The sequence below is a fragment of the Pecten maximus genome, chromosome 10 (genome assembly GCF_902652985.1).
Source record: "Pecten maximus chromosome 10, xPecMax1.1, whole genome shotgun sequence".
In the NCBI taxonomy this organism is placed as follows: domain Eukaryota; kingdom Metazoa; phylum Mollusca; class Bivalvia; order Pectinida; family Pectinidae; genus Pecten; species Pecten maximus.
The window spans coordinates 5248592-5271865 of record NC_047024.1 but is presented as its reverse complement, the minus strand read 5'-3'; the positions used below and the strand labels follow the sequence as shown (position 1 = coordinate 5271865).

The window sequence follows — 23274 nt, the reverse complement described above, 5'->3', positions numbered from 1 at the left end:
CTGATTGGTTAATAGAACACAGTCAAAGTACAGAGACCTGATTGGTTAATAGAACACAGTCAAAGTACAGAGACCTGATTGGTTAATAGAACACAGTCAAAGTACAGAGACCTGATTGGTTAATAGAACACAGTCAAAGTACAAAGACCTGATTGGTTAATAGAACACAGTCAAAGTACAAAGACCTGATTGGTTAATAGAAAACAAAGAGAACACTTCAGTGAGCATTTCAATTTTATTTAAAATAGACATGTTTCATCGATAAATATCACTCATTATGAGCTTGGAATGTACACACATAAATAACAGTACAGTGTGTTATATTTACAGTTAAATAAACTGAACTTTTCATATTCAATATCACAATGTGCAACAAAAGCAACATCATTTTGGACCACACTATTAGCTTATGCCATGTTCAACATAGCTCATAGGGTTCACCATCCACTGTCTGGGGTATTTCTGTATGTTGTCATCAATTATTCTCCACGATATCTTCACCAACAGTTGGATTTGCTCATACAAACATCTATATTATGGTTTGAAGTGAAGGATGATCTGTAGCAGTAAATATTCATACATGAATTTTTTTTTTCGGATGATGCTTGACCTTATTACTTACAGTGATGCAACATACAGTCACACTGAGTAGGTTTGTACAGTTACATGAATGTCATATTCTTTACTGGAAAAAGTTTTCCTCATTCATCAGCAAAGGGAGACAATCGAGAATTATGAATTACTATCTTCAAGGGAGACGGTTGACAATTATCTTTCCTCAAGGGAGGTAATCAAGAATTGAAATGATCTTTCATTCAGGAAGACAATCAAGAATTGATCATCTTTGTTCAAGGGAGACAACCAAGAATTAAGATTATCATTCTTAAGGGAGATAACTGAGAATTTACATATCTCGTACATGTTTACACACTGAGTGTTTGAAATATAACTGTTCATTTCTCCAGATGCTATACAACATATTTGTAGATGAGCTGTGAAAATATGTTCTTGAGGAAATTAGATTTAAGTTTCAATGACAACAGGTTGTTATTTCTCCTTTTGACATGTTGATAATAATTTCTGAATGTCAGAGTAGATTTACAAGTCTCAGGCAAATGTTAAAAGTTTGGTTGACTTGAGGATCTGGGTAACACAATCCACAAACTGGAAACTTGTGTTGACAATCCTTTCTTTGGCTGCTGGAGTAGCTAGGTCTTCAACCAAGTGGTACAAATTGGATTTAAACTGGAAAAAAGGAACAATATATGGTTTCAGTAGCGGTCATACAGATCTCGACCTTCTGTAAGGAAAATGGTTTAATAAGATGTACATACAGTGTGTTTAAATTACATGGATTATCATCATGTCAACAGATATACATTAAAATTAATACAGGTCGTGGCTACAAACCCTATAATTCAACAACCCTTACATACTAATAACATTATCTGTGACATTACAATGGATTACGTAATAGATAACAAAAGGACTACTGTGATCAACAGGAACATTTTATATCTCTTCTTAATAATGACCGTGTGTCTGGTTAACAAGTGATTCAATATCGCACGAGGACTTGTAACTTTTAAGTGTCAGAAAACTATCAGTCGTTGGACTTACCACAGTTCCATCTGCCATTTCTTCATTGTAAGTCTCATCAAAGTCACTTAAGTTGAGTTTCATTGATCTCCTCTTGGTCATGAGGAACACACCCCAGTCTTCCTGTAAGTCATGGAAAGGGCAAATCAAAATCCAAAAACAAATAAGTGTCAAAACAGATATCTGTGACATAGTATACACCACTGTAACAATTCAGAATCATAGCAGACATCCAAGTGATATAACAGACATCTCAGTGTCAGACAAGACCTCTCTGTGACATCATAGACAAATTAGTGACATTACAGACATCTCAGTTGCAGACTAGACCTCTCTGTGACATCAGACAAATCAGTGACATCACAGAATCTCAGTGTTAAACTAGACCTCTCTGTAACATTATAGACAAATCAGTGACATAAGACATCTCGGAGTCAAACTAGACCTCTCTGTGACATCACAGACATCCCAGTGTCCCAGACATTATAGACAATTTGTGACATCACAGATATCTCCGTGTTAGACTTGACCTCCCTGGGACATCACAGACAATTTGTGGCATCACAGATTTCTCAGAGTCAAAACAGACATATCCATGACATCATATACATCTTGGTGTCAAACTAGAGCAAAGACAAACAATTCAGTGACAGATCATACTTTTTTATACTGGCACCACAAAAACTTTTATACACATCTTTTTTTTATATTTTGATAGCAGCTATAGGACTCAACTATTTGTTTATTTTTGAATAAGAATTGATTTATCTGTACGTAAGTCAATGTTTTTTTTATTACATTTTGGATAATATTTAGCATCAGACACATTTGTATGGCTGTACCCTAACATTATACATTGTAAATTATACAATACCTCAAGCAGGGGTTCATCCTGAAGGCACTCTGACACCTGGAAGAAGATCTTGTCCCTCTCCTGAATCTCACCGTTCCACTTGGACCAAGAGTAGGCGAATGATGATGCTGTCAGTGCTATCTGCTCATAGGCCGATTCTGCCACGATTGGGTGCTGGGGTGGTAAAATGTGAATGTTTTAATAAATAACATAATTATTATGATGATTTTTGTTCTCTCTAAAATAACATGTATTGGTATGAACATATCAAATAATATTTGTGATCTTTCATCACCTGCTTATATGGAGGCATTAGCATCCATAGATGTATATTTAAGTTAACAGATTCACCTTCAAAGTACATGTACATTCTATTACCATTTCTGTAAATACACTTAAATGTAACGATAAAAACAAACTTATACCTAACTGTACAAGTTCTCTATATTGACATACAAACACACAAAAAATAGAAAACTTTGTCTGAGTTCCACATTCTGGGTCACATTGATATTAATATAACCAGGTAATTCTACATGATCTCTAACTTCTAATCTGAACGTATAGATATGAGTCAATATCTTAACAATATATTTCAGTTGTAATGTACTGTTATAGTATAACATCGTGTATTTTATTTTACTGTATGTGAGAGAGAATAAATCCCAGTGACTTCAATGGTCAAGCCTATCAGTATCAGCTTTAGTATAAAATATTACCAAGATAAAACTAGCTCTCTCTACATACATCATGTATTTTGTCTGCATTTCAAAATTGATTACTTAAGACAATAAAATTAAATTCCTCTGAAAAAGTTCTCAGAAGGGAAATTAAAAAAAAAACAAACAAATAAACATCACACTCAATACCAGAAACAAAATCATTCCTGTTGAATTTTTTTCTTTAAAATACATGTACAGTGCATTCCGCTTAATCGGGTTGCCTATTTGCGGGGACTTTTTACCCGATTAACCGACTTATGCAACTGTATTTAGATATTCCAAAGTAATCTTAATGAATGTTTATGGACATCATCATCATGCAAAATCAAAACACTCGGTGTACGATACCCACCACATGCTGCGGAAATCATTTTAAAACAATGTAAGTACAAGATATATATAGTAAATCCATCACTAACTTTGACTAAGAATCATTAGTTCCAAAGTTACGGTAAGTAAAATAGATATTTCATTCCTAACATTCACAACCTTACATATTACAGTCTCATGGCTACATTTACTTTTGTCTTTAATTTTAACACAGTTCATAAGATATTTGCCCATTTCAATAGTGCGGGACACCTGTAAAAATGAGGCTCAGGTACAAGATGTAGATCTGTTTGTCTCCTGCTTAATCACTCCGTACCAAGGAGATGCTGAGACACGGGTTCTCCTTGTAGAGTGTATTACCCAGAAACACAACTAGAACAGCGTAACTATTGTAGGTGATCTCAGCCTCGTAAGAATCATAAACTGCCCCCGTGGGTACTGAACAACACACCTTCACCTGAGGTTGTGTTAATCTGCCAACCTTATTATCAACACTCCTACCTTTTTTGTTTTATTTAGGTATCATGGTTGTTACGATACAATGTAGAGCTATTATGTATCAAAATGGTAAACAAAATTGTGTAATTAATTTTATTGAAAGTAGATTGATATAAAACATGCTTTCCTTGTTTTATTAACTCAAATACTTCATGATTTCAAATACTCATCTTTATCTAAGACCAGCTAACAAGGTCACTCATACATATATAATGACTCTAACACTAACCCAGTGTACTCTACCACTAACCAAGCACTCTATCACTAACCCAGCACTCTACCACTAACCCAGCACTCTACCACTAACCCCCACTAACTCTGTTCTCTACCACTAACCCAGCACGCTACCACTAACCCAGCACGCTACCACTAACCCAGCACGCTACCACTAACCCAGCACTCTACCACTTATAACCCAGCACTCTACTCTACCACTAACACAGTACTCTACCACAAACCCAGCACTCTACCACTAACCCAGCACTCTACCACCAACCCAGCACTCTACCACTAACCCAGTGTACTCTACCACTAACCCAGTACTCTACCACTAACCCAGAACTCTACCACTAACCCAGCACTCTACCACTAACCCAGCACTCTACCACTAACCCAGTGTACTCTACCACTAACCCAGCACTCTACCACTAACCCAGCACTCTACCACCAACCCAGCACTCTACCACTAACCCAGCACTCTACCACTAACCCAGTGTACTCTACCACTAACCCTGTACTCTACCACTAACCCTGTACTCTACCACTAACCCAGTACTCTACCACTAACCCAGCACTCTACCACCAACCCAGCACTCTACCACTAACCCAGCACTCTACTCTACCACTAACCCAGCACTCTACTCTACCACTAACCCTGTACTCTACCACTAACCCAGTGTACTCTACCACTAACCCAGTACTCTACCACTAACCCAGTACTCTACCACTAACCCAGCACTCTACCACTAACCCCCACTAACTCTGTTCTCTACCACTAATCCAACACTCTACAATTAACCAAGTACTCTACCACAAACCCAGTACTCTATCACAAACTGAACACCCTACGACAAGCTGAACACCCTACCCCAAACCCTACACCCTACCACTAACCCAGCACTCTACCACTAACCCAGAATTCTACCACAAACCGAACACCCTACCACAAGCTGAACACCCTACCCCAAACCCAGCACTCTACCACTAACCCAGTACTCTACCACAAACCGAACACCCTACCACAAGCTGAACACCCTACCCCAAACCCAGCACTCTACCACTAACCCAGAATTCTACCACAAACCGAACACCCTACCACAAGCTGAACACCCTACCCCAAACCCAGCACTCTACCACTAACCCAGAATTCTACCACAAACCGAACACCCTACCACAAGCTGAACACCCTACCCCAAACCGAACACCCTACCACAAGCTGAACACCCTACCCCAAACCCAGCACTCTACCACTAACCCAGCACTCTACCACTAACCCAGCACTCTACTACTAACCCAGTTCTCTACCACTAATCAAACACTCTACCTATAAACCAGTACCTCTCGTAACTCACCTTGTTCTGAATGCTAACATATTTTGATGAATCTACAGCTGGAAACACATTAATTCCTGCGTGTTTCAACATCTGAAATAATAAAACATACAAAGTATTTAAACAAAAAACCTGGAAAATATTTTGAAGAACTGATTGAGATGAATTTGTGATGGTGGTTCGACTGTATTATGGAGACATTGGTATTAAAGTTGTAAAGTGAGTTAGAAACTTTGGATCAGTAATTTAAAAGTAATCTTAAATGTTTAGAAGAATCTCTTAAAATGTCAGAAATCAACCCACATGGGCCAATAACTCAGAAAATTGTTTCCGCCAAAAAAAGGAGATATATCTAAAATATTCTTCTGATATAACAGTAATTCTAGGACTCTCCTAAGAAGTGTCATTTCTAAATGTAAAGTGATAATGTTGCTAATGTATGATAATTAAGTAACCACCTACCTTTACAAGTTCCATTGGAGTGACCCAAACATTTCTGATTTTGTCCAGCTCTGGTCTGTCCTCAGGTTTGCTGAGACAGCAAACTGAATCCTGGAGAGTTATAATAGTGTCATTACAGATTAAATAAAACCATTTTGTAGAATGACAAATATCTAATAGAATGACAAATCTCTAATAGAATGACAAATCTCTAATAGAATGATAAATTTCTAATAGAATGATGGATCTCTAATAGAATGATGGATCTCTAATAGAATGATGGATCTCTAATAGAATGATGAATCTCTAACAGAATGACAAATTTCTAATAGAATGACAAATCTCTAATAGAATGACAAATCTCTAATAGAATGATGGATCTCTAATAGAATGACAAATCTCTAATAGAATGATGGATCTCTAATAGAATGACAAATCTCTAATAGAATGATAAATTTCTAATAGAATGATGGATCTCTAATAGAATGATGAATCTCTAATAGAATGATGGATCTCTAATAGAATGATGGATCTCTAATAGAATGATGGATCTCTAATAGAATGATGAATCTCTAATAGAATGACAAATCTCTAATAGAATGATGGATCTCTAATAGAATGACAAATCTCTAATAGAATGACGAATTTCTAATAGAATGACGAATTTCTAATAGAATGATGGATCTCTAATAGAATGACAAATCTCTAATAGAATGATGGATTTCTAATAGAATGATGAATCTCTAATAGAATGACAAATCTCTGATAGAATGATACATCTCTAGTAGAATGACAAATCTCTAATAGAATGACGAATTTCTAATAGAATGATGGATCTCTAATAGAATGATGATTTAGAATGATGGATTTCTAATAGAATGACGACTCTCTTTTCATGATGGACAGACACGCAAATTCTACCAAATTTTGATTGGCTAGCCTTTCATTCAGACCATGCTTGGACATCTGACAGATCTTAGAATCAAAATGATCATAATTTATATGTGATGATTTCTGAATACCTCCTAAAATGTATCTATATATACTTGTAAACTGTAGTTTGGTACCTTAATTTCAATTTCTATTTCTACAATGGCAGCAATGATTGTGAGGACGGCAGAATTGGTGCCGTGGGGTCGAATCTCCCAGGACTGGAAAGGCATGTTTAGGTGTGAATCCTGCATCAATGCAAATGTTCCAAAGTATGCTGTCTTGAAAAAGAATTCTCTCTTGTCTGCAAAATATATGAAGCAAACAGAAAGTTATATACGTTTGTGATTCCTATCACAAAGAGGGGGTCTACTTTCTGCAAATACATCATATCATTTACAATAGAAGCAGCTTTGTTCTATAAACCTGAAATAACTTGGATGCGAACCTTCATCGTATTTCATGTCTGAGAAGCCATCCTGTTTCCAGTGTTTCTTTGTGTAGTCCCATCTAGCAATGAGTGGCTCCTCGGAGAACAACACCTCGGATGGGAGTCTGTGACGAAAATGAACATTTTGAGATGTTATTGACTCTCACAAAATTACAACAGGTTGATATCCCTTTACTATTATAAGAAATCTGAAAATGTTATTTTATTGATTTAAGATTTTCAGTATATCGAGGGAAAATACATGTAGATAAAAAAAGTAATCTTTTAGTACATGTACTACTTTGATGAAAATACTCAGATTTCCAATTATTTGTAACCAACTTTCACTGTTATACGTACTTCATGGTGACACCAATTGGTGGCTTTTCATCACGCTTGGTTTCTTGTGCCTGTTCCTTTTCCTTCTTTTCCTGAGTAGGTGTGTCATTCTCAGTGGCAGAGGGTGGGGCCAGGGCAATGTCTGCTACATAGTCCATGTATTGTATCTCAGGTGGGTCTACCACTGAAAATGTGAAACATGTTTTAACAAGATGTCCAAGGGGCATGTCTACCACTGGATATGTGAAACATGTTTAACAAAAGGTCCAAGGGGCATGTCTACCACTGGATATGTGAAACACATTTTAAGGAGAGGTCCATGGGGTCTGTCTACCAATGGATATGTGAAACATGTGAAAACAAGAGGATCAATGAATCAGAGTCTGATGTCTACCACTGCAGTAATAAATATACATGTGACAGCAAGAGGTCTTATGGGCCTGCATTACTCATCTATTTATGCAATGATATCTACAAAATATCTCCCATATATTAACTTGAAATACAAATGTAGTTCAATTAATGTTCAATTTAAACAAAAAAATTAGAGTCAGATCTTTGTATCCACTATTGTATGATCTTATTGGTAATGATATGACACCAAGTCCAATCTCTCCGGACCAGTTTGGCTTTGTATTGTTTAACATCCCTATGAACAACTATGGTCAAGTAAGGATGGAAAGATACAACACACCTTCAAAATTGCCAGGTAAATAGGCGTTATATAAAACACTGTTAAATACTTACAGAGTGTGGTTGTCCACGACGCCATACTTTTGGGCTGGGGTGGCAGGTGCATCAAATCAAAATGTAATACACCTCCAACAATGTCATTGGCTCGAAGGTCAACAATGTCATCATCCTCGGCAAAGTCCTCCCATTCTTGTGGCTCTGTAAATTAGAATTACATATTTAATCGATCTTTTCCATCAAGATAGTCTTCCACACAAGTTAATATATATTAATTAGTATTTCATCACATCAGTTTTACAATTTATTCAATTTTTTTTCATCTGAAAATAAAAATAGCCAGTCCACCTCATATTTTTATACCACTAGACTTTTAACTCGGACACTTACCAGGTGTTGCTCTTTCCTCAAACTCTTCTACTTCTTCTTCCTTTTCTTCTTCTTCCTCTTTTTTCTCTTCTTCATTTTCATCTTTTGGTCCATCTTCCAACTCCTTTAATGCAGCCATTAAATCCTACAAATTCAAAAAGTATAATTATGATAAAAATAGGAAATTTAAGAAATGTTCAAAATGTTTTACTTAATTTTTTTTTTAAATCAAATAAAATTTTCTTATAATAATTAAGTTACACAAAAATCATGAATTGACAATTTCTGGCTTTTTAGAATGGTAAAATAGTATTATTGTATTGTTCATATTGTACATTTTTAATCTGATTGACAATACGAGTTTTAATAGATAGGTGTATGTGTAGGGTATAACAGTTATAACCAATATCAATATTAGATAGTTTTATGTTATAGGACTATAACACGGAACAGAATGCTGTTTACCACTTAAATAGTTAGCAATCTGGATAAGATTCACACCAACACTTTATAATTTCAAATTAATTTAAAAAAATAAAAGGAACAGAAATACTTCAAATGGTCAACTGATGAATTATGTGAGTCATGTTTCTATAGTCCACTATTAGGGGTGACCTATCGAAAAAAACCACAGCGGTGCTTAAATAAAAACACTCTTATTCCCATGTATACCAGGATTAAGTACTGATTATAAAACTTAGATCCCACATGTTGCTGTTATCTGGTCCAATGCTCCACAGTAGGGGTATTACAATTACAAAGAAGCAATCACAAATACAAAGAAGCTATGTAACCTAAAATACAGTGGTGTGTGGATTGTGTGGCTTTCTGTGTGTGGATGGTGTGATTTTCAGTGTGTGGATAGTGGGGTTTTCAGTGTGTGGATGGTGGGGTTTTCAGTGTGTGGATGGTGTGGATTTTAGTGTGTGGATGGTGTGGATTTTAGTGTGTGGATGGTTTGATTTTCTGTGTGTGGATGGTGTGATTTTCTGTGTGCGATGGTGTGATTTTCTGTGTGTGGATGGTGTGATTTTCTGTGTGTGGATGGTGTGATTTTCTGTGTGTGGATGGTGTGGCTTAGTGTGTGTGGATGGTGTGATTTTCTGTGTGTGGACGGTGTGGCTTAGTGTGTGTGGATGGTGTGATTTTCTGTGTGTGGATGGTGTGGCTTTGTGTGTGTGGATGGTGTGATTTTCTGTGTGCGATGGTGTGATTTTCTGTGTGTGGATGGTGTGATTTTCTGTGTGCGATGGTGTGATTTTCTGTGTGTGGATGGTGTGATTTTCTATGTGTGGATGGTGTGATTTTCTGTGTGTGGATGGTGTGGCTTAGTGTGTGTGGATGGTGTGATTTTCTGTGTGTGGACGGTGTGGCTTAGTGTGTGTGGATGGTGTGATTTTCTGTGTGTGGATGGTGTGATTTTCTGTGTGTGGATGGTGTGGCTTAGTGTGTGTGGATGGTGTGATTTTCTGTGTGTGGATGGTGTGATTTTCTGTGTGTGGATGGTGTGATTTTCTGTGTGTGGATGATGTGATTTTCTGTGTGTGGATGGTGTGATTTTCTGTGTGTGGATTATGTGATTTTCTGTGTGTGGATGGTGTGATTTTCTGCGTGTGGATGGTGTGATTTTCTGTGTGTGGACAGTGTGGCTTAGTGTGTGTGGATGGTGTGATTTTCTGTGTGTGGATTATGTGATTTTCTGTGTGTGAATAGTGTGATTGTCTGTGTGTGGATGGTGTGATTTTCTGTGTGTGGATTATGTGATTTTCTGTGTGTGAATAGTGTGATTGTCTGTGTGTGGATGGTGTGATTTTCTGTGTGTGGACAGTGTGATTTTCTGTGTGTGGATGGTGTGATTTTCTGTGTGTGGACGGTGTGATTTTCTGTGTGTGGATGGTGTGATTTTCTGTGTGTGGATGGTGTGATTTTCTGCGTGTGGATGGTGTGGCTTAGTGTGTGTGGATGGTGTGGATTTTAGTGTGTGGACGTGTGATTTTCTGCGTGTGGATGGTGTGGCTTAGTGTGTGTGGATGGTGTGATTTTCTGTGTGTGGACGGTGTGGCTTAGTGTGTGTGGATGGTGTGATTTTCTGTGTGGGGATTGTGTGATTTTCTGTGTGTGGACGGTGTGATTTTCTGCGTGTGGATGGTGTGGATTTTAGTGTGTGGACAGTGTGGCTTAGTGTGTGTGGATGGTGTGATTTTCTGTGTGGGGATTGTGTGATTTTCAGTGTGTGGACGGTGTGATTTTCTGCGTGTGGATGGTGTGGATTTTAGTGTGTGGACGGTGTGGCTTAGTGTGTGTAGATGGTGTGATTTTCTGCGTGTGGATGGTCTGGATTTTAGTGTGTGGACGGTGTGGCTTAGTGTGTGTGGATGGTGTGATTTTCTGTGTGGGGATTGTGTGATTTTCAGTGTGTGGACGGTGTGATTTTCTGCGTGTGGATGGTGTGGATTTTAGTGTGTGGACGGTGTGGCTTAGTGTGTGTAGATGGTGTGATTTTCTGTGTGTGGATGGTGTGATTTTCTGTGTGTGGACGGTGTGATTTTCTGTGTGTGGATGGTGTGATTTTCTGTGTGTGGACGGTGTGATTTTCTGTGTGTGGACGGTGTGATTTTCTGCGTGTGGATGGTGTGGCTTAGTGTGTGTGGATGGTGTGGCTTAGTGTGTGTGGACGGTGTGGCTTAGTGTGTGTAGATGGTGTGATTTTCTGTGTGTGGATGGTGTGATTTTCTGTGTGTGGATGGTGTGATTTTCTGTGTGTGGACGGTGTGATTTTCTGTGTGTGGACAGTGTGATTTTTTGCATGTTTATGTGTGGATTTCTGTGTCTTGATGATGTGGCTTTCTGTGTGAGGATGGTGGGGCTTTCATCATGTGGATGGTGTGATTTTCAGTGTATGAATGGGGCATTTCAGTGATTTGATAGTGTGGTTTTTGTACATAATTTGTATATAGGCTTCAAATTATTTTCCTTGAAGTTGTTTTTAATGTTTTTATAAATCAAACTTGGTTAACATTCCATGAAGCTTGATGTGCCGCAGTTGTGCATATGATAAAGAAATGTCACATACTAGATATGATAGACTAGAAATGTGCCTCCAAAGTCTATTTGTGTGTTTTCATGCGGTGTTTGAGTTATAAAATCTGCCCGCTGTGTTACTGGTTAATTCCTGTATGATTCTAACTTCAAACTTTAATCATACATCATGCTGCATATATCCTGATGCATTCAGTGAAAGCTGAAAACAAGTGTTACTGCATACATAATTACAACCAAACTTTCAATTATAAGTATTGCTATATAGCCAGAAATATTTGTCAGTCTGACTACAAAAGTCATCATATCATATAAACCAGCACACATGTATGTAAATGATCAACACAACACTGGGAGGTTGGTGATCAATTAGATTTTATTGGGCAGTTAACACTGAACAATTATGTATATCTGACTGATGGGAAGATAAATATTTAACACAGGATTGATGTTGATTTTTTATGGGGTAGTTCACACTTTGTAGATATTGTTTTTACTGGGCAGTTAATACAGGGAGGATAAAGATTTTACTGGGTTGTTAGCTTCTTTGAAGAATACAGCTTTTACTGAGCAATTAACACAGGAAGGATATAGATTTTACCGGGCAGTTAACACAGGGAGAATATAGATTTTACTGGGTTGTTAGCTTCTTTGAAGAATACAGCTTTTACTGAGCAATTAACACAGGGAGGATATAGATTTTACTGGGCAGTTAACACGGAGGATATAGATTTTACTGGGCAATTAACACAGGGAGGATAAAGATTTTACTGGGCAATTAACACAGGGAAGATATAGATTTTACTGGGCAGTTAACACAGGGAAGATATAGATTTTACTGGGCAATTAACACAGGGAGGATAAAGATTTTACTGGGCAATTAACACAGGGAGGATATAGATTTTACTGGGCAATTAACACAGGGAAGATATATATTTTACTGGGCAATTAACACAGGGAAGATATAGATTTTACTGGGCAATTAACACAGGGAGGATAAAGATTTTACTGGGCAATTAACACAGGGAGGATATAGATTTTTCTGGGCAGATATTGCTGGGACATTGATTTTTGGCCGACAAACATTTCTGGCTATACAGAAAACATGCACAAACAGTTAATGAGTAAAACGTTGAGTGGATACTTACACAGGATGTAAACAAACAGGTGTATGTTGGAGAGAAGGTGAACAGGCCATTAGAGTGCACATTAATATTATAGTCATAATCAGGAGTTTGTTTACAGCAGCGATCAATCTAGGTTACTAACTTTAATCTTTTATAAACAAGGTTCATTACACCAAATAAGGTTCATCTTCTGAACCCCACTGACCCTCCCCCTATTGCTGATATTAACAAAGTGATAGGCTGTAATGATATCACAATTGCTATAACTGATTTCTTTTTTCAAACTAACAGATATATGTACTTCAAGGCAGAAAACAAATGAAAGGTTTGATTCTTCTTATTTTTACTTTTTTTCTCAATAAAAAAATAATTTTCCAAATTTTAACAAAAAAATTATATTACGTTATTTTCGAAATACTAGATAGATCTCTGAAGCATGTAGAAATGTGCGATAATTGTTAAGTTTAAAGTAAAGGTTCAGTCAGAGACACATGGTTGAGAATATTTCCAGAAATAAAGGATCTTCCGCGAGTTTCCATTACATAACATCAATGAAACAACTTGAAGATTTTCTTTTTCCTTCAGTGAGACTCTGGTTAGCTGACATTAAAACTCTGTGAACAGTTTCATCATTCATGAAATGGAAACTTGTGTAGGATTATTTTATCACAAAATCAAGGTATGTAACATATTTACAAAAAAAAAAGTGGACTTAATGTAATCTATGAACTATCAATATTTGGATTCCTGGCCTTTTTGCCATCACATTACAATCGGAAATTATGATGTGAAGTTGTGAAGGCACAATAATCACTATGGAAACATACAGTCAATCACACCTTGGCTAGGTGTTAATAAATCTGTTGATAGTAAATAATTTATATGATGGATGGTATGACAAAGAAAATGGTACAGGCTCTGTGATAAACAGACATACATGGAAAAGAATTGTAAAGAAATGAAATATAATCAGGATTTACTTTTGTCATTGGAATAATTAAACTTCAGATATTGAAGGAATTTAAGCAGACTTGAAGTAATAATTTTCTGGCATGAAAAGATAAATAAAATAAGACTAACCTACTGGTAAATACAACATCCTCAGATTAAAATAATTCTTTATTCATAAAATCAGTGAAACCTACCGTCTCTTCACGCTCTACTGGCGCCTCCTCCTCTCCGACCTCTTTCTTCTCTTCCTCGACAGCTACAGGCCTCTTCTACTGCTGGGACTTCCTCCTCAGGTACCACCTCGGGTTCTGTTAGGTTTAATATCATCAATGGACATTACAAAAGGCTTAAATTATAGAAACAATATAGCAATATTGTCTCTTAAATTCTGTAACACTATAAAAAAATATATATTGATTTGGTGACATTAAGACTAGTTTTACCAAAATGTATTTTTGTTGTATTCCATAGAATTTAAAATCAATCTCTTCCTAATTAGGTAGATAAAAATACAAGTCCTGTTGTTTTTTTTTGTTTTCTTTTTAAGATACAAATATTTTATGTCCCCAGCATTATTAATATACATGTATATACATGTATATACTTATAGCTATGCCATATGCCAAGTCCTGTTTGCTATACTAGTGACCATCTCATCTGGTCATCTATACTTCTGCCATTTTACTAAACATACCTGGCTGCTTCTTGGGTCTGGGATGAAAGCTCTTACAGGTTGGAGAGTAGTGATCATACTTAGGATCCAGGACACGGATACCACAGTCCGACAGCGTCAACAAGCGAGGGATATCAAAAGTGAAACCTTGCTTTGCAAACTCAAATGATTTAATTCTGAAAAAAATATTTGATGAATTTGTATCTCAAATTTTTATCATAATCCTCTTAGAATTGCTATTAAAATTCCATTTAAATCATTTGCAACATAATCAATAAGTACATATTCAAACACATGAAATTCGGTGACTGATATCAGTACATCACAAGATCATTGTCCTGTTTCAACACATTATGTTACTATCCCTCAATCAACAAACAGAGTGTATTAAGTTGATATATATACCTGGGGTTTTTACTCAGGTTGCCCCACACACTTAGACAGGTGTCCTCATTTTTAATGGCGTACTGTAGGTTTAATGTTTCAGGGTCAGCTCGTACAGATGCTTCTTGTAAAAGTTTCATTGTCGCAAAATCAAGTTTAGTCTTCATCAATGTCTGCAGGTCTTCCTTGGTCTGACAAACAGAAAATTATTTAAACTAAAACGGTAACAGGAAATTAGATTAAAATCTTTTTCTATGCTGAAAGATTGAAATAGAATATTTTAAAGATTTACTCCTATTTTACCTGATGGATCCCTCCATCTTATCAAACAGGAGAATTCTTAAATTACATGTATATGTTGACTGACTTGGGTCCCTCATTGTTCGTACCCATGATCTGTTTTCACAAAGTTCTGTTCAAATGAGTGAAAAGCATAGAAAACTCCATCGGGCCAACAATGGAATACCCTTGGCCTAGAATACTCAAGACCATAATGTACCGTTATACTTACTTCCATATACCGTGCTACCTCATCCGCTGACAGTTCTTCTGGGGGCGTGTCTTCCAGTAAAAAGTCGAGCTCATTGATCAACTGCCAAGAGGAAAAGTATTGTCAATATTCTGTAAGTTCACTGATTAATCTTATTATACAAAGTTAGTATTACAATGATATAGAATGGGTGTTAAATGAGTTTTTATTTCATCTTAGATTTTAGAAGTCTTAGATTTTTTTTGTTTTTTTTTTGTTTGCAAGCATTGTCAAGCAAAAATTAAAGCTTCAAGATGAGTTTTACAAAATCTCACATGAAAATGAAAAAAGATTGAATGGAGGCAGGTATTTTGTTGTACAATTTCAATTCATGACTTAGTATAACGTCCATATTTTGATGTCAGAATCAATTTCTGATTGATGTATATAGCCAATGAAAAATTATTCTATGTATATTATACATGAGTGACAAATGCAAAATTAATACACAGGTGCATTCAGTCATTCACTGGATAACAGGCTGACTGTGTGAAAAATGTACTTACAGAGATGTCCAGTTTACTGGCCTGTAACACGGACTCTACATCATCATGTTCCCGGTCCTCCATACGTAGGTTAATGTAAGTGTTTATTTCTCCGGCGATTATGGGATCTGGAGAACCATCACACCTCATATATCTGGCCCACTGTAAAATGTTTGTACAGCTTGTATTACACAAATATTAAAATTTTGTGTAGTCATGTAATATCAAGATCAATTTAACACACTGTTTTATTTTTATATTCAAATTATTGTCAGTAATTTTTTCCATATACACTGTTGTATATCCATATTACATCTTGGAAACATTAATCACTGCTCCTTGAGTTAATTAGGATTTTAATTAAAAATTCTGTTTTATAAGGCACTTATCATATGACCAGGTATGTTAATTTCCGTTTGAAAATTTAGAAAGCTTTTCGCGAAATGTAATCATTCTTATACTTACCTTTGCCTTCTTTCTCCTGTTGTTGTGTAGTTCATTTAAAGCGTCTCTGTTTCTTTCCACAATCTGTGTCAACTCTCTCATTTCTATCGATCTATTTTTTTTCTCCTGAAAATTTATATGAATAAAAATTATTGTCCAAAGGATTGTTGAATCATCAGACGTCTATCACTTTTACATGTAATTCAATATCTGACAATCTACCACTTCACCTCATATCATAAACTATTTTTAAAAATCTGACCTCATTTTCTAGCTTCTTCTTTTCTGCTGCGACTTGTTTTTCTTTTGCCTTTCGTTCCTTCTCCTCAACAGCAGCTTTTTCACGGGCCTCCTCTGTAAATAGAAAGAAATAATTCTGTTTTGCTATCGACATATAGACTCTTAACTGTATACCGTACGTACTCCCTTTGCAAAAAATTCTGACTTACTTCAACTTTCACGTTTGTATCATGATCTCATGTTTATTCAGTCCTACAAAAATAGATCTACTCAACTGATGTTAATTGTTGTTCAGCAGAACTGGAATTGGCTGAATGCTTCGTATATCTTTTATATACAGCTATCTAATTCATTCTCGGTAGCTGTATAAACTTACCATCTTCCTGTGCTTTTCTCTCATCTTCCTCCTGCTGGAGTTTCTCTTTTTCTGCCTTGGACAGCTTAGGGGCCGCCTTCTTGGGAGGCTACAGAGAAATATTACCATTAAGTTTACTACTCCAACAATGTTAGAGGATAACATGGCAAGAAACTTATGACAGGCGCCGTCCGTTGGTGTCAGAACCAAAAAATAGCCAGAGACCTGTATAGCTAGCTGAAGTATAAGTTTACACAATATTCTTTGTTTCACCTTCTAGGAATCAATGTGTGTGAGCAGTTTATAAGTTTTATGACCCTATCAATCTTCTACTTCTAAATGATAACGACCAGCTTCTAAAAGTTGAAGATAATGTCATGAGAGAGAGAGAAAAAGAGATGCAGTCATTTCCTAAAAAGCCCAAAAAGATGTGTATATAGGTATTAATTGATTTTGGGGGATATATACTGACAGGAGGGCAGTCTTAAAGATTCATCTGTTGGACAGGAGGATACGATATCTGGTGGGATCTTGTTCCACTCAGTACATGGAAAAAATTATTGTTTTCTGACCATGGTTTGTGATTGGTGTGCCTTTATTGCCTGTTTTTTTATACGAGTCTATTGTGTTGGCTGATGGCTACTTGGTTGTTGATAATTTTGTGCATCAGACAGAGTCTCAAGTCTCTACATCTGTCAGCCAGGGGTCGCCATTTGAGTTGTTTCAGCATATCAGAGACACTGGATGTTCTGTGAGTGTATATGTTCTTATTTAATACATAGCGAGCAGCCCTTCTTTGTTCCATCTCAATACGTTCATTTTTTTCCGTGGTGTATGGGTCACACACAGAACAGGCATACTCTAGTGATGGACGAACTAATAACTTGTAGGCCTGTAATTTTACAGATGACCCTATTTTTATGTTTCTACATATGAAGCCAAGTGTGGAATTTGCTTTGTTTGTGATGTTTCTAATATGCGAGTCCCATTTCAAGTTTGATTGTATTGTGACACCCAGGTATTTAGCTTGGTCTACGTGTTCTAATGAATGCCCAATCTATCAGATATAATGTTTTGCTCTATGTTCAGTGAATCGTCACACGAAATGAGTTATCCCTTTGGCTGTTTGTTTCAAGCATCATATCATCAATTGGTGAATTATTTGCATGATTTAAAAAAAAATTAATGCGGGTCTGATTTGTCCAAGACTTGTAGTATATTAGAGCTACTGGATCTATTGTCGGTATGTCGTGCTGTACTGCATTGAACCACGGTGTTTTCAAAAGGTCCAACTGAGTAGGCTACAGTATATTCTACTGTACGTTATGTATTTGGTTGGTTTACAGGAGGTTAACCGATTGTATGTCTAAACATGCCGGACTCAAGTGTTTTGTGCAATAAATATGTTTCGTGTATACAAGGTTTTTTAACAAAATCCTTTTAAACGCGAGGGTTATGCTGTAGGTAAGAAAAGGTAATCACTAACCATGATTGTTCCTTCAGTCGGTGCGCGGGGACTTTCTGTTGTTTTCTGTAGCAACCAACAATGGCGGCTAACGTAAAGTAGCTCAGAACACAATTACGACATATAGCTTCAAATGACTACGATATTGAATTAATGCTAAAAATCTTAGTAACCCATCTGAAATAAACAGTATTTGCATTTTCAACTGAAACATTGTGTCATGACTTTTTTTCTAGAAAAATGTAAATATATTACGACATACTGAACGCCTGCCATTGTGATGTCAAGGCGATCCGATCAGGATTTCAAATGGCATGCCTCACACAGCACGGAATCATTACCGTTATGTGTAGTATTTCAGTTCCAAGTTCCTTTATAGCAAAAAAATGAACATCAGAATGGGTCAATTTAAAACAAAGGTCAATAAAAACCGGCAGACTGTCATTCAATCTGCATTATGTATTTAATTTAGATTTATTTGGGTTGGCAGAAATAGAATGTTTGAACAAGTATGAATTGTGTTGAAGCAAATTTGAGGTTTAGTAAATATGTTCAAATAAGATATTGGAATGAATTAAATAGTATGGTATATGAACAAGATATTATTGTATGTGAACAAACATTATTGGAAGTGAACAAAATATTGCTTTTGAACAAAGTATTATTGTAGTATGGATATGCATGTGCATTATCAACAAGGTAAGAACAAATAATTCCGTTAAACTAAATATTTATTTGAAGTCATCAAAATTTTCGAAAGCAATGCATTTTTTATGATGTTCGTTCCCAGCCACCGTATTCATTTCATGGATGATGTTTTTCACAATTTTTGTTGAATAATTGAGCATATATTTTACTCAGGAAAGCTGTTTGTGTACAGGTGATTGAATCGGCTACCAATATATATCACTGGCTGACAACCATAACTTATAAAACCTTTAATTTGCTTGTTTAAATTGAGAAGTCATTGGAAGAGTTTAACACATGGTGACCTAGCTATTAATCAGGTTAACATAATCTAAATCAGTGCATGAATCATGTACATAGCAGATTAAAAAAAAATGTTTTTCAGAATATAATTATACTTTATAGAAAGAGAAATTTCTCATATCTGCCATTTTGTTTTCCAATTTTCCAACCATGAAGTCAAAATTCCAAGATGGCCACCTGTCAGTCATTTCTGTTTATCTCACCAGCCGACATAATTAAACATGCACAGTTAGGTATCAAGGGGAACCTGCACAAGGCAATCCACATTCTCTCTGAGAAATACAATGAAAACTTTCTGTTTGATCAATCTAACAAGAGGCACAATGGCAGGTGAGATGACAAACCACTGATGGAAAGCCCGCTACCTGATGATATTGGGCTAAATACAAGAAAAACATCATTGTATTGCTTTATATATTTTATTAATATTTCCAGACAATTCCTTGGCAGAGAAAATCTACAGAAATTAACAAGCATGTGACAAAAGAACCTGACAAACAATACTGCTTTATAAAATATGATTTGTTTTTGGAACCTATCACACAGCACTGTGAAAAGTGACACACCATCTATGTAAACAGCGTCAGGTCCGTCCTGTACCTCGCATTGGACCGAGGTAAATCAGCATCAATATTCAAATCCTGAAAAACAGTATAACTCTACATTCATCCAAAAATTGTCAAACTTGTGACACACTTTCCTAGATCACACAAGATCTGGAGATTTTGAGAACTGTAAGGTAAATATGAATGAAGGGCAAAGCTGTAAAATTGATGGATTTGCCTTAAGGACGGTTGGAATGAATGACTACATAAAAATAAGTAGAATTCAAAAACAGACTAAAAAGGATACAGGTATCTGTATCAGACATACTGGTAAAAACAGCTGGAATATCAGACCCAGGCTTCATCAACTTTCATAACATTTTCAACAAGAACAATTTTCTTGGATTAAAAGACAATATCTTATTTCTAAATTCTGTTTCTTTTTGCTGTGGAAATTTTTAAGGAATTGACTGGGGCCTAGACACACATACAGTGTGACCTCTACTACAGTGTCGAGAGTCTACATAAACACAGCTATCTTCAATTACAAATCGATGAGGTTCTACTTTTGCAATAGTCCACTGACCATAATCACAACCAGTCTGAATTTCAATGCCTGTGAATGCATGTGATTATGGTTAGTTTCATGACAATAAATTAAGATGACCCTGTAACACGCTTCACTCTTCAGCCAATGTAAAGATGAAATAAATAGAATATCTGATGATCACAGTCTATTGTACAAACTTGAGCTGAGCAGTTCAAAATATCTTCCTTACCTGATTTCAAAGAAATGGTACAGTTTGAATGTACTGTTTCATTACGGCTACTGGAATATATATTTATTCTTACTTTAGTATCTCATAACGGTTCTGTTTGAACAGAGAATAATCCTCTCTCAACTCTCTGAAATTTGTCAAAAAGGATTTCCTTATCTCACAAACGTACCGCGGTAACTGAATATACAACCTGGAACTGGATTATTGAAGGAGTTTCCTTAAAAAAATTATTAAAGTTATTTGAACAGAATTCAGATTTGATAGGATTAAGTAATTTTTAATTACAACATATAATTATATTCTTTCAGATATACATTTATATGGATTGTTTTCTTTCAAAAGTTATTTTTATGGAAAAACAAAAAAGAAACCATTATCAAAGATATAAACAATTATAGAGGCCTTTTATGTCCAGTAGCTATGATGTTTCCCGATCCTGAGACATGTAGCTCCACAACAGTGAGATTACAGTTAATAGAAAATGTAGAAAAATACATATTATGACAAATCTATCACATATCATACAGAAATAAAACAATATAAAATTTCATAGAAATATTAAATCGTCGTTACACCTGGTCCCAATTAGACTCTAATGAGTCAACAAATTGATTAATCATGGTGGTAGAAATCACTTGCCGGTTGGTTAAGATAAGTCGAGCCTCGTTATCTTGAAGACAGTGGGGTCATGAAAAAGCTTTGAAATATCCCAAGTATTTGAAGTAATCAAATATTTATACAGAATTTTTACTGTCTGAACTGAACTTTTACTTCCATTTAACAGAGTCTTTGTGCTATCAGATTTCAAGTTAACAAGTTTGACAGCAGTTCACAACAGTAGAAATCATCCAGTTTAAGACTAATAGAATCTTTGAACCCGTGGGGGCGAGACAGGGGAATCTCAACCCAATGGGGAAGGTTCTTAAGTTGCCAAACAAGGCTTGCCAAGTGTTTGTCAGCTTAGATATCTTACCCCGAGGGTTGAGATTCCCCTGTCTCACTTCCATGAGTGGTGAATGATTATTTTTCTCTTACCCTGTTTACTCTCTTATGTATCCAATATGGACGTTACATCAATGCAAGGAAATGTTGACATGATGTGATTGAATTGTTGACCCAACGTCAAGGAATTGTTGTCGTGACGAAATGCAATTGTTGTAGCTTGTCACAACCTCGGGTGAGATAAGAAAATCTCACCAGTTAAATTGTGGATATCCATGTCCAGGTACGAGAAAAGATTTTATGACATATGTAACAGATCTTACAGTTACCCGGGAAATAAAATAAGACAGGATTATATCTGCTCAATTTATATACCATTTACACTGTCCTGACGTAGTTGTAAACTTAAGCCTCTAGAGACATGAATGTTTCAGCAGCCTGTCATTCTTGCACTTAACCTGCTGATGAGACACGAAGTGTGACTCCATAAATGTATATAAATCCAAGGTTAATCACTTGTCACACATTTAAAACCAACTTTTGTCAGTTTCATCTTATTTGAAAATCTAAAGATCAGTTACTCCAGTAAGCATCTGGTTGGGAAGACAGCATTAAAAGATCTGTTCATTTAAAGATATATGAATTTCTTTTGAATATTTTTTAGTGATTATAACTGGAATATTAAAGCATAAGTCTAGATAATTGAGGGTTAGTATTGTTACCATAGCTACATATAACTGTGTGCTATAACAGGAATGTGTGAATTACATCAATATCTCAGGTGCAACAAACAGAAATAAATAACATATAACAAAACAACACTGGATACCACACAAGGTATGAAAAGTTAAACAAGTAACTTGTATCCCACATCACGTGTATAGGGCTCGTATGGGGTACAATACGTGGCAGGATACATCACGTGTATAGGGCTCGTATGGGGTACAATACGTGGCAGGATACATCACGTGTATAGGGCTTGTATGGGGTACAATACGTGGCAGGATATCTTAACATCTCTACAATGTAGAAAAAACATTAATATAAGGAGGGGGGGGGGGGGGGGGGGAATTGTTTAAAATCAATTTCGACCCAGAAAATTCTAGCAATTAGTTTTCTGGACTATCAGAGATTCTACATCTGGAGGTAAAATACCAGTTAGAGGTTGCGACGGAGTAGTTGGTAAAATATATACCTGGCAAACTCATCCAACAACATTTATACAACAGATTGTGACTGCCCAACACCAACAGAAAATTATAACTTAAATTTAAATAAATAAACATGTTCAAGCTAGGGAGGCAGTGAACCATGGTATTTCTGTATCTAAAATGTGTAAAGCCTATAACATCGTAATATCTCAGTAACTCAGTTGTCTTTAGTTATATCATCTAGTAAGTAAAATGCAGTGATTTAAGCCATTTTCTATGAAAGTCTTTGAATAAATTAGAAAAAAATATATGATATGTGGACGGAGAGCCATGAAACAAAGCCATGGTAAACATACAAAGAGATTTACACATAAGGGACGGCTACGTTACCATATATACAACCAAAATAAGTCATACAATGTAC

At 36.0% G+C, this 23274-nt stretch overlaps 1 protein-coding gene across 1 annotated transcript; it reads right to left on the bottom strand.

Annotated features, from left to right (window-relative positions):
* Positions 1 to 220: 220 nt before the first annotated feature.
* Positions 221 to 18539, bottom strand: LOC117335975 (axonemal 84 kDa protein-like). The gene is given in 20 exon segments (XM_033896272.1): positions 221 to 1245; positions 1621 to 1722; positions 2474 to 2626; positions 5574 to 5645; positions 6015 to 6104; positions 7061 to 7227; positions 7372 to 7478; positions 7714 to 7876; positions 8440 to 8583; positions 8773 to 8896; positions 14063 to 14119; positions 14121 to 14176; positions 14563 to 14717; positions 14947 to 15116; positions 15437 to 15517; positions 15961 to 16101; positions 16405 to 16509; positions 16646 to 16737; positions 17000 to 17087; positions 18465 to 18539. Coding segments are annotated over 20 exon segments (2208 nt in total). The 5' UTR covers positions 18468 to 18539; the 3' UTR covers positions 221 to 1107.
* Between the last annotated feature and the right edge of the window lie 4735 nt (positions 18540 to 23274).